Source organism: Elephas maximus, chromosome 11 (assembly GCF_024166365.1).
Source record: "Elephas maximus indicus isolate mEleMax1 chromosome 11, mEleMax1 primary haplotype, whole genome shotgun sequence".
NCBI classification, from domain to species: domain Eukaryota; kingdom Metazoa; phylum Chordata; class Mammalia; order Proboscidea; family Elephantidae; genus Elephas; species Elephas maximus.
This window is the reverse complement of record NC_064829.1, coordinates 58,379,188-58,392,822: the sequence shown is the minus strand read 5'-3', so window position 1 is coordinate 58,392,822 and position 13,635 is coordinate 58,379,188. Positions and strand designations below refer to the sequence as shown.

Sequence of the window (13,635 nt, the reverse complement as noted above, 5' to 3'; positions counted from 1 at the left end):
TCCAGAGTTCTTCAGATGCTTCCTACTTGGCAAGGCATGTTGGTTTGCGTGTGGGAGTCCGAACAGAGACCCCAGCTCTCACTGTTAATAGGCTCTGTGGCTCTGGTTTCCAGTCCATTTTGAATGGATGTCAGGTATGGACAACATTTTGATTCTCTGGAAATATAGTAACAGGTTTTAGAGGAAATACCCCATTTCAATATAACATTATAGCATTTTATTTTGCAATACTTTTTAGGAGAAGTCAATCCAGCAAAAAGATTCAAAGGAGAAAAATATTTTTTAAAAAGCTAATTATGGCTATAATCATTTATTGAGTGCTTCCCGTGTGCTAGGCGCTGTGCTAGATTTACATATTTATCTCGCTTAATTTTCATAGTCATGCCATGAGGCAAGAACTACTATTACTACCATTTACATTTACCAGTGAAGCAGTTTGAAACATTGAATAAAGACTGTTTAGAGAGAAAAAGAGTTGGAGAATTTGTGGGATGATAAGAAAATGTATTTTAATACAAACAAATTGGTAGAAATATAAACTACTGTGACCTTTTTAAGGGACAATTAGGCGAATGTGTATGTTCCCCGCTAAGCCCGGGCAGGGGACACACTGAAATGAAATTTTTTTTTATATATATAATTTTTATTGTACTTTAAGTGAAAGTTTACAGATTAAGTCAGTCTCTCACATAAAAACTTATATACACCTTGCTACATACTCCCAATTACTCTCCCCCTAATGGGACAGCCTGCTCCTTCCCTCCACTCTCTCTTTTCGTATCCATTTTGCCAGCTTCTAACCCCCTCTACCCTCTCATCTCCTCTCCAGGCAGGAGACACCAACATAGTCTCAAGTATCCACCTGATTCAAGAAGCTCACTCCTCACCAGCATCTCTCTCCAACCCGTTGTCCAGTCCAATCCATGTCTGAAGAGTTGGCTTTGGGAATGGTTCCTGTACTGAGCCAACAGAAGGTCTGGGGGCCATGACCACCAGGGTCCTTCTAGTCTCAGTTAGACCATTAAGTCTGGTCTTTTTCTGAGAATTTGGGGTCTGCATCCCACTCCTCTCCTGCTCCCTCAGGGGTTCTCTGTTGTGTTCCCTGTCAGGGCAGTCAACGGTTGTAGCTGGGCACCATCTAGTTCTTCTGGTCTCAGGATGATGTAGTCTCTGGTTCATGTGGCCCTTTCTGTCCCTTGGGCTCGTAATCACCTTGTGTGTGTCCTTGGTGTTCTTCATTCTCCTTTGATCCAGGTGGGTTGAGACCCATTGATGCATTTTAGATGGATGCTTGCTAGCGTTTAAGACTCCAGACGCCACTCTTCAAAGTGGGATGCAGAATGTTTTCTTAATAGATTTTATTATGCCAATTGACTTAGAAGTCCCCTGAAACCATGGCCCCCAAACCCCTGCCCCTGCTTCGCCGGCCTTCGAAGCATTCAGTTTATTCGAGAAACTTCTTTGCATTTGGTTTAGTCCCATTCTGCTGACCTCTCCTCTATTGTGTGTTGTCTTTACCTTCACCTAAAGTAGTTCTTATCTACTATCTAATTAGTGAATCCTCCTCTCCCACCTTCCCTCCCTCCCCCCTCTCGTAACCACAAAAGAATGTTTGCTTCTCAGTTTAAACTATTTCTCAAGTTCTTATAGTAGTGGTCTTATACACTATTTCTCCTTTTGCAACTGACTAATTTCACTCAGCATACTGCCTTCCAGGTTCCTCCATGTTATGAAATGTTTCACAGATTCCTCACTGTTCTTTATGGATGCATAGTATTCCATTGTGTGACTATACCATAATTTATTTATCCATTCATCCATTGATGCGCACTTTCGTTGTTTCCATCTTTTTGCTATTGTAAGCAGTGCTGCAATAAACATGGGTGTGCATATTTCTGTTCCTGTAAAGGCTCTTAGTTCTCTAGGATATATTCCAAGGAGTGGGATTGCTGGATCGTATGGTAGTTCTATTTCTAACTTTTTTTTTTTTTAATTAAATTTTATTGAGCTTCAAGTGAATGTTTACAAATCAAGTCAGACTGTCACATATAAGTTTATATACCTCTTACTCCGTACTCCCACTTGCTCTCCCCCTAATGAGTCAGCCCTTCCAGTCTCCTTTCGTGACGATTTTGCCAGCTTCCAGCTCTCTCTATCCTCCTATCCCCCCTCCAGACAGGAGATGCCAACACAGTCTCAAGTGTCCACCTGATATAATTAGCTCACTCTTCATCAGCATCTTTCTCCTACCCACTGTCCAGTCCCTTTCATGTCTGATGAGTTGTCTTTGGGAATGGTTCCTGTCCTGTGCCAACGGAAGGTTTGGGGACCATGACTGCTGGGATTCCTCTAGTCTCAGTCAGACCATTAAGTCTGGTCTTTCTATGAGAATTTGGGGTCTGCATCCCACTGATCTCCTGCTCCCTCAGGGGTTCCCTATTGTGCTCCCTGTCAGGGAAGTCATCGATTGTGGCCGGGCACAATCTGGTCTCAGGATCATGTAGGTCTCTGGTTCATGTGGCCCTTTCTGTCTCTTGGGCTCTTAGTTGTCGTGTGACCTTGGTGTTCTTCATTCTCCTTTGATCCAGGTGGGTTGAGACCAATTGATGCATCTTAGATGGCCGCTTGTTAGCATTTAAGACCCCAGATGCCACATTTCAAAGTGGGATGCAGAATGTTTTCATAATAGAATTATTTTGCCAATTGACTTAGAAGTCCCCTTAAACCATGGTTCCCAAACCCCCGCCCTTGCTCCGCTGACCTTTGAAGCATTCATTTTATCCCGGAAACTGCTTTTGGTCCAGTCCAGTTCAGCTGACCTTCCATGTATTGAGTGTTGTCCTTCCCTTCACCTAAAGCAGTTCTTACCTACTAATTAATCAGTAAAAAAAACCCTCTCCCTCCCTCCCTCCCTCCCTCCCCGCCTCGTAACCACAAAAGTATGTGTTCTTCTCAGTTTATACTGTTTCTCAAGATCTTATAAGAGTGGTCTTATACAATATTTGTCCTTTTGCCTCTGACTGACGTCGCTCAGCATAATGCCTTCCAAGTTCCTCCATGTTATGAAATGTTTCACAGATTCGTCACTGTTCTTTATCGATGCGTAGTATTCCATTGTGTGAATATACCACAATTTATTTACGCATTCATCTGTTGACGGACACCTTGGTTGCTTCCAGCTTTTTGCTATTGTAAACAGAGCTGCAATAAACATGGGTGTGCATATATCTGTTCGTGTAAAGGCTCTTATTTCTCTAGGATATTCCAAGGAGTGGGATTGCTGGATCGTGTGGTAGTTCTGTTTCTAGCTTTTTAAGGAAGCACCAAATCGATTTCCAAAGTGGTTGTACCATTTTATATTCCCACCAGCAGTGTATAAGTGTTCCAGTCTCTCTACAACCTCTCCAACATTTATTATTTTGTGTTTTTTGGATCAATGCCAACCTTGTTGGAGTGAGATGAAATCTCATTATAGTTTTGATTTGCATTTCTCTTGTGGCTAATTATCATGAGCATTTCCTCATGTATCGGTTAGCTACCCGAATGTCTTCTTTAGTGAAGTGTCTATTCATATCTTTTGCCCATTTTTTAATTGGGTTATTTCTCTTTTTATAGTTGAGTTTTTGCAGTATCATTTAGATTTTAGAGATCAAGTACTGATTTGAAATGTCATAGCTAAAATATTTTTCCCAGTGTGTAGGTAATCTTTTTACTTTTTTGGTGAAGTCTTTGGATGAGCATAGGTGTTTTACTTTTAGAAGCTCCCAGTTACCTGGTTTTTCTTCTGCATTCTTAATGTTTTGTATACTGTTTATGCCATGTATTAGGGCTCCTAACATTGTCCCTATTTTTTCTTCCATGATCTTTATTGTTTTAGATTTGATATTTAGGTCTTTGATCCGTTTTGAGGTCATTTTTGTGCATGGGGTAAGGTATGGGTCTTGTTTCATTTTTTTGCAGATTGGGTATCCAGTTATGCCAGCACCATTTGTTAAAAAGTCTGTCTTTTCCTCATTTAACTGTTTGGGGGCCTTTGTCAAATATCAACTGCTCATATGTGGATGGATTTATGTCTGGATTCTCAATTCTGTTCCGCTGGTCTATGTATCTGTTGTTGTACCAGTACCAGGCTGTTTTGACTACTGTGGCGGTGTAATAGGTTCTAAAATCAGGTAAAGTCAGGCCTCCCACTTTGTTCTTCTTTTTCAGTAATGCCTTATTTGTCCGGGGCCTCTTTCCCTTCCATATGAAGTTGGTGATTTGTTTCTCCATCTCATTAAAGAATGTTGGGATTTGGATCGGAATTGCATTAAATGTATAGATCGCTTTTGGTAGAATAGACATTTTAATAATGTTAAGTCTTCCTATCCAGACGAGCGAGGTATGTTTTTCCACATACGTAAGTCCCTTTTGGTTTCTTGCAGAAGTGTATTGTAGTTTTCTTGGTATAAGTCTTTTACATCTCTGGTAAGATTTGTTCCTAAATAATTTATGTTCATGGGGGCTACTGTAAATGCCATTGGCTTGGTGATTTCCTCTTTGATTTTCTTTTTGTTGGGTAGAGGAATCCAACTGATTTTTGTATGTTTATCTTGTATCCCGATACTCTGCTGAACTCTTCTGTAAGTTTCAGTAGTTTTCTTGAGGATGCCTTAGGGTTTTCTGTGTATAAGATCATGTTATCTGCAAACAGATAATTTTACTTCTTTCTTGCCAATCTGGATGCAATCTTTATTTCTTTATCTAGCCTAATTGCTCTGGCTAGGACCTCCAACACAATGTTGAATAAAAGTGGTGATAAAGGGCACCCTTTTGTGGTTGCGAGAGGGAGGGTGGGTGGGAGAGGGTCAGTCACTAATTAGATAGTAGATAAGAACTACTTTAGGTGAGGGGAAAGACAACACACAATAGAGGAGAGATCAGCAGAATGGGACTAAACCAAATGCAAAGAAGTTTCTTGAATAAACTGAATGCTTCGAAGGCCGGCATAGCAGGGGCAGGGGATTGGGGACCATGGCTTCAGGGGACTTCTAAGTCAATTGGCATAATAAAATCTATTAAGAAAACATTTGTATTATTTGCTCAGCATACAGATTGAGTAGGTATGGTGAAAGAATAGAACCCTGACGCACAGCTTTCCTGACTTTAAACCAATCAGTAGCCCCTTGTTCTTTCTGAACAACTTCCTCTTGATCTATGAAAAGGTTCCTCATGAGCCCAATTAAGTGCTCGGGAATTCTCATTCTTCGCAATGTTATCCATAGTTTGTTATGATCCACACAGTGGAATGACTTTGTGTAGTCAATAAAACACAGGTAAACATCCTTCTGGTATTACTCTGCTTTCAGCCAGGATCCATCTGACATCGGCAAGGATATCCCTGGTTCCATATCCTCTTCTGAAACCAGCCTGAATTTCTGGTAGTTCCCTGTCAGTGTACTTTTGCACCCATTTTTTTTTTTTTTTAATCAACTTTTATTGAGCTTCAAGTGAACGTTTACAAATCAAGTCAGACTGTCACATAGAAGTTTATATACACCTTACTCCGTACTCCCACTTGCTCTCCCCCTAATGAGTCAGCCCTTCCAGTCTCTCCTTTCGTGACAATTTTGCCAGCTTCCAACTAACTCTATCCTCCCATCCCCCCTCCAGACAGGAGATGCCAACACAGTCTCAAGTGTCCACCTGATATAATTAGCTCACTCTTCATCAGCATCTCACTCCTACCCACTCTCCAGTCCCTTTCATGTCTGATGAGTTGTCTTCGGGAATGGTTCCTGTCCTGTGCCAACAGAAGGTTTGGGGACCATGACTGCCGAGATTCCTCTAGTCTCAGTCAGACCATTAAGTATGGTCTTTTTATGAGAATTTGGGGTCTGCACCCCACTGATCTCCTGCTCCCTCAGGGGTTCTCTATTGTGCTCCCTGTCAGGGCAGTCATGGATTGTGGCCAAGTGTTGCACCCATTTTTGAATGATCTTCAGCAAAATTTAGCTTGCGTGTGATAGTAATGATATTGTTCTATAATTTCCACATTCAGTTGGATCACCTTTCCTGGAAATAGGCGTAAATATGGATCCCTTCCTGTCAGTTGGCCAGGAAGCTGTCTTCCATATTTCTTGGCATAGACGAGTGAGCACCTCCAGCGCTGCATCTGTTTGTTGAAACAATTGAAATTCCATCAATTCCTGGAGCCTTGCTTTTCACCAATGCCGTCAGAGCAGCTTGGACTTCTTCCTTCAGTACCATCGGTTCCTCATCATATGCCACCTCTTGAAATGGTTGCATATCAACTAATTCTTTTTGGGATAATGACTGTGTATATTCCTTCCATCTTCTTTTGATGCTTCCTGCGTTGTTTAATATTTTCCCCATGGAATCCTTCACTATCGCAACTTGAGGCTTGAATTTTTTCTTCAGTTCTTTGAGCTTGAGAAAGGCCGAGCATGCTCTTCCCTTTTGGTTTTCTATCTCCAGCCCTTTGTATGTCACTATAATACTTAACTTTGTCTTCTCGTGCCGCCCTTTGAAATCTTCTGTTCAGTTCTTTTACTTCATCATTTCTTCCTTTTGCTTTAGGTGCTCGGCGCTCAAGAACAAGTTTCAGAGTCTCCTCTGACATCCATCTTGGTCTTTTCTTTCTTGTCTTTTCAGTGACCTGTTGCTTTCTTCATGGATGATGTCCTTGATATCATTCCACAACTCATCTGGTCTTCAGTCACTAGTGATCAATGCATCAAATCTATTCTTCAGATGGTCTCTGAATTCAGGTGGGATACACTCAAGGTCATATTTTGGCTCTTGTGGACTTGCTCTGATTTTCTTCAGTTTCAGCTTGAACTTGCATATGAGGAATTGATGGTGTGTTCCACATTCGGCCCCTGGCCTTGTTCCGACTGATGATATTGAGCTTTTCCATCGACTCTTTCCACAGATGTAGTCAATTTGATTTCTCTGTGTTCCGTCTGGTGAGGTACATGTGTAGAGTCGCCGTTTATGTTGGTGAAAGAAGGTATTTGCAATGAAAAAGTCGTTGGTCTTGCAAAATTTTATCATTCGATCTCTGGCATTTTTTCTTTTACCACGGCCATATTTTCCAACTACTGATCCTTCTTCTTTGTTTCCAACTTTCACATTTCAATTGCCAGTAATTATCAGTGCATTTTGATTGCATGTTCAATCAATTTCAGACTGCAGCAGCTGATAAAAATCTTCTATTTCTTCATCTTTGGCCCTAGTGCTTGCTGTATAAATTTGAATAATAGTCGTATTAACTGGTCTTCCTTGTAGCCGTATGGATATTATCCTATCACTGATAGTGTTGTACTTCAGGATAGATCTTGAAACGTTCTTTTTGACGATGAATGCAACACCATTCTTCTTCGAGTTGTCATTCCCAACATAGTAGACTATGATTGTCCGATTTAAAATGGCCAATACTGGGAGGCGGGGCCAAGATGGCGGAATAGGTGGACGCTACCGCGGATCCCTCTTGCAACAAAGACTCGGAAAAACAAGTGAATCGATCACATACATAACAATCTACGAACTCTGAACAACAAACACAGACTTAGAGACGGAGAACGAACAAATACGGGCAGACAGCGATCGTTTTCAGAACCAGGAGCCAGCGTACCAGCTGATTACCTGGAAAAACTAGTTTCCCAGTGATGGCTCGGAGACAGCAGTCCATATCAAACCACATAAAGAAACAGACCATGACAGCTTCTCCAACCCCCCAAACAAAAGAATCAAAATCTTTCCCAAATGAAGATACAATCCTGGAATTATCAGATACAGAATATAAAAAACTAATTTACAGAATGCTTAAAGACATCACAAATGACATTAGGCTAACTGCAGAAAAAGCCAAGGAACACAATGATAAAACTGTTGAAGAACTCAAAAAGATTATTCAAGAACATAGTGGAAAAATTAATAAGTTGCAAGAATCCATAGAGAGACAGCATGTAGAAATCCAGAAGATTAAAAATAAAATTACAGAATTAGACAACGCAGTAGGAAGTCAGAGGAACAGACTCGAGCAATTAGAATGTAGACTGGGACTTCTGGAGGACCAGGGAATCAACACCAACATAGCTGAAAAAAAACGAGATAAAAGAATTAAAAAAAATGAAGAAACCCTAAGAATCATGTGGGACTCTATCAAGAAGGATAACTTGCGAGTGATTGGAGTCCCAGAACAGGGAGGGGGACAGAAAACACAGAGAAAATAATTGAAGAACTCCTGACACAAAACTTCCCTGACATCATGAAAGACGAAAGGATATCTATCCAAGATGCTCATCGAACCCCATTTAAGATTGATCCAAAAAGAAAAACACCAAGACGTATTATCATCAAACTCGCCAAAACCAAAGACAAACAGAAAATTTTAAAAGCAGCCAGGGAGAAAAGAAAGGTTTCCTTCAAAGGAGAATCAATAAGAATAAGTTCAGACTACTCAGCAGAAACCATGCAGGCAAGAAGGGAATGGGACGACATATACAGAGCACTGAAGGAGAAAAACTGCCAGCCAAGGATCATATATCCAGCAAAACTCTCTCTGAAATATGAAGGAGAAATTAAGATATTTACAGATAAACACAAGTTTAGAGAATTTGCAAAAACTAAACCAAGACTGCAAGAAATGCTAAAGGAGATTGTTTGGCCTGGTGACCAATAATATCAGGTACCAGCACAATACAAGGTCACAAAACAGAACGTCCTGATATCAATGCAACTCAAATAGGGAAAGCACAAAAACAAACAAATTAAGATTAATTCTAAAAAATAAATAAATAAACAAAATAATGCACATAACAGGGAAACATGGAAATCAATAGATAAACCATCAAAATAATCAAAAAGAGGGACTAAATATAGGAGGCATTGAACTGCCAGATGGAGAGTGATACAAGGCGATATAGAACGATACAAGTTAGGTTTTTACTTAGAGAAATAGGGGTAAATAATAAGGTAACCACAAAAAGGAATATCAATTCCATAACTCAAGAAAAAAGCCAAGAAAAACGTAACGACTCAACTAACATAAACATTATGAAAATGAGGATCTCACAATCTACTAAGAAAAACGTCTCACCACAAAAAAGTATGTGGAGAAATGAAATGGCCAACAACTCACATGAAAAGGCATCAAAATGACAGCACTAAAAACTTATTTATCTATAATTACACTGAATGTAAATGGACTAAATGCACCAATAAAGAGACAGAGAGTCACGGACTGGATAAAGAAACACGATCCATCTATATGCTGCCTACAAGAGACACACCTTAGACTTAGAGACACAAACAAACTAAAACTCAAAGGATGGAAAAAAAATATATCAAGCAACTAATAAGCAAAAAAGAAGAGGAGTAGCAATATTAATTTCTGACAAAATAGACTTTAGACTTAAATCCGCCACAAAGGATAAAGAAGGACACTATATAATGATAAAAGGGACAATTGATCACGAAGACATAACCATATTAAATATTTATGCACCCGATGACAGGGCTGCAAGACACGTAAATCAAATTTTAACAGAATTGAAAAGTGAGATAGACACCTCCACATTTATAGTAGGAGACTTCAACACACCACTTTCGGAGAAGAACAGGACATCCAGTAAGAAGCTCCATAGAGACACGGAAGACCTACTTACAACAATCAACCAACTTGACCTCACTGACTTATACAGAACTCTCCACCTGACTGCTGCAAAATATGCTTTCTTTTCTAGTGCACATGGAACATTCTCTACAATAGACCACATATTAGGTCATAAAACAAATCTTTGCAGAATCCAAAACATCGAAATATTACAAAGCATCTTCTCAGACCACAAGGCAATGAAGCTAGAAATCAATAACAGAAAAACTAGGGAAAAGAAATCAAATACTTGGAAACTGAACAATACCCTCTGGAAAAAAGACTGGGTTATACAAGACATCAAGGAGGGAATAAGGAAATTCTTAGAAAGCAACGAGAATGAAAATACTTCCTATCAAAACCTCTGGGACACAGCAAAAGCAGTGCTCAGAGGCCAATTTATATCAATAAATGCACACATACAAAAAGAAGAAAGAGCCAAAATCAGAGAACTGTCCCTACAACTTGAACAAATAGAAAGTGAGCAACAAAAGAACCCATCAGGCACCAGAAGAAAACAAATAATAAAAATTAGAGCTGAACTAAATGAATTAGAGAACAGAAAAACAATTGAAAGAATTAACAAAGCCAAAAGGTGGTTCTTTGAAAAAATTAACGAAATTGATAAACCATTGGCCAGACTGACTAAAGAAAAACAGGAAAGGAAACAAATAACCCAAATAAGAAACGAGAAGGACCACATCACAACAGAGCCAAATGAAATTAAAAGAATCATTTCAGATTACTACGAAAAATTGTACTCTAACAAATTTGAAAACCTAGAAGAAATGGATAAATTCTTGGAAAAATACTACCTACCTAAACTAACACATTCAGAAGTAGAACAACTAAATAGACCCATAACAAAAAAAGGGATTGAAACGGTAATCAAAAAACTTCCAACAAAAAAAAGTCCTGGCCCAGACGGCTTCACTGCAGAGTTCTACCAAACCTTCGGAGAAGACTTAACACCACTACTACTGAAGGTATTTCAAAGCATAGAAAAAGACGGAATACTACCCAACTCATTCTATGAAGCTACCATCTCCCTGATACCAAAACCAGGTAAAGATATTACAAAAAAAGAAAATTATAGACCTATATCCCTCATGAACATAGATGCAAAAATCCTCAACAAAATTCTAGCCAATAGAATCCAACAACACATCAAAAAAATAATTCACCCTGATCAAGTGGGATTTATACCAGGTATGCAAGGCTGGTTTAATATCAGAAAAACCATTAATGTAATCCATCGCATAAATAAAACAGAAGATAAAAACCGCATGATCTTATCAATAGATGCAGAAAAGGCATTTGACAAAGTTCAACACCCATTTATGATAAAAACTCTTACCAAAATAGGAATTGAAGGAAAATTCCTCAACATAATAAAGGGCATCTATGCAAAGCCAACAGCCAATATCACTCTAAATGGAGAGAACCTGAAAGCATTTCCCTTGAGAACAGGAACCAGACAAGGATGCCCTTTATCACCGCTCTTATTCAACATCGTACTTGAAGTCCTAGCCAGGGCAATTAGGCTAGACAAAGAAATAAAGGGTATCCAGATTGGCAAGGAGGAAGTAAAGCTATCACTATTTGCAGATGACATGATCGTATACATGGAAAACCCTAAGGAATCCTCCAGAAAACTACTGAAACTAATAGAAGAGTTTGGAAGAGTCTCAGGTTATAAAATAAACATACAAAAATCACTTGGATTCCTGTACATCAACAAAAAGAACACGGAAGAGGAAATAACCAAATCAATACCATTCACAGTAGCCCCCAAGAAGATAAAATACTTAGGAATAAATCTTACCAAGGATGTAAAAGACCTATACGAAGAAAACTATAAAACTCTGCTACAAGAAATTCAAAAGGACATACTTAAGTGGAAAAACATACCCTGCTCATGGATAGGAAGACTTAACATAGTAAAAATGTCTATTCTACCAAAAGCCATCTATACATATAACACACTTCCAATCCAAATACCAATGTCATATTTTAAGGGGATAGAGAAACAAGTCACTAATTTCATATGGAAGGGAAAGAACCCCCGGATAAGCAAAGCATTACTGAAAAAGAAGAAGAAAGTGGGAGGCCTCACTCTACCTGATTTCAGAACCTATTATACAGCTACAGTAGTCAAAACAGCCTGGTACTGGTACAACAACAGGCACATAGACCAATGGAACAGAATTGAGAACCCAGATATAAATCCATCCACATATGAGCAGCTGATATTTGACAAAGGACCAGTGTCAGTCAGTTGGGGAAATGATAGTCTTTTTAACAAATGGTGCTGGCATAACTGGATATCCATTTGCAAAAGAATGAAACAGGACCTATACCTCACACCATGCACAAAAACTAACTCCAAGTGAATCAAAGACCTAAACATAAAGACTAAAACGATAAAGATCATGGAAGAAAAAATAGGGACAACCTTAGGAGCCCTAATACAGGGCAATAAACAGAATACAACACATTACCAAAAATGATGAAGAGAAACCAGATAACTGGGAGCTCCTAAAAATCAAACACCTATGCTCATCTAAGGACTTCACCAAAAGAGTAAAAAGACCACCTACAGACTGGGAAAGAATATTCAGCTATGACATCTCAGACCAGCGCCTGATCTCTAAAATCTACATGATTCTGTCAAAACTCAACCACAAAAAGACAAGCAACCCAATCAAGAAGTGGGCAAAGGATATGAACACACATTTCACTAAAGAAGATATTCAGGCAGCCAACAGACACATGAGAAAATGCTCTCGATCATTAGCCATTAGAGAAATGCAAATTAAAACTACGATGAGATTCCATCTCACACCAACTAGACTGGCATTAATCCAAAAAACACAAAATAATAAATGTTGGAGAGGCTGCGGAGAGATTGGAACTCTTATACACTGCTGGTGGGAATGTAAAATGGTACAACCACTTTGGAAATCCATCTGGCGTTATCTTAAACAGTTAGAAATTGAACTACCATACAACCCAGAAATCCCACTCCTCGGAATATACCCTAGAGATACAAGAGCCTTCACACAAACAGATACATGCACACCTATGTTTATTGCAGCTCTGTTTACAATAGCAAAAAGCTGGAAGCAACCAAGATGTCCGTCAACGGATGAATGGGTAAATAAATTGTGGTATATTCACACAATGGAATACTACGCATCGATAAAGAACAGTGACGAATCTCTGAAACATTTCATAACATGGAGGAATCTGGAAGGCATTATGCTGAGCGAAATGAGTCAGAGGCAAAAGGACAAATATTGTATAAGACCACTATTATAAGATCTTGAGAAATAGAAAAAACGGAGAAGAACACATACTTTTGTGGTTACAAAGGGGGGAGGGAGGGAGGGAGGGAGAGGGCTTTTTATTGATCAATCAGTAGATAAGAACTGCTTTGGGTGAAGGGAAAGACAACACTCAATACAAGGAAGGTCAGCCTAATTGGACTGGACTAAAAGCAAAGAGGTTTCCAGGATAAAATGAAAGCTTCAAAGGTCAGCGGAGCAGGGGCTGGGGTCTGGGGAACATGGTTTGAGGGGACTTCTAAGTCAATGGGCAAAATAATTCTATTATGAAAACATTCTGCATCCCACTTTGAAATGTGGCGTCTGGGGTCCTAAATGCCATCTAAGATACATCAATTGGTCTCAACCCACCTGGAGCAAAGGCAAAGGAAGAACACCAAGGTCACACGACAACTAAGAACCCAAGAGACAGAAAGGGCCACATGAACCAGAGACCTACATTATCCTGAGACCAGAAGAACTAGTTGGTGCCCGGCCACAATCGATGTCTGCCCTGTCAGGGAGCACAACAGACAACTCCTGAGGGAGCAGGAGACCAATGGGATACAGACCCCAAATTCTCATAAAAAGACCATACTTAATGGTATGACTGCGACTAGAGGAATCCCGGAGGCAAGGCTCCCCAGACCT

General features: G+C 39.6%; 2 protein-coding genes across 2 annotated transcripts in view; both read left to right on the top strand.

The window, feature by feature from the left end:
* The window catches only part of MYO5B (myosin VB), a 535,083-nt gene that overhangs the window by 449,050 nt on the left and 72,398 nt on the right, over nucleotides 1-13,635 (top strand). The window lies entirely within an intron of this gene.
* The window catches only part of ACAA2 (acetyl-CoA acyltransferase 2), a 75,104-nt gene that overhangs the window by 21,425 nt on the left and 40,044 nt on the right, over nucleotides 1-13,635 (top strand). Inside the window, exon 3 of the mRNA XM_049900190.1 lies at nucleotides 6-134. Coding sequence (XP_049756147.1) covers nucleotides 6-134 — 129 coding nt within the window. The remainder of the gene's footprint in view (nucleotides 1-5; nucleotides 135-13,635) is intronic.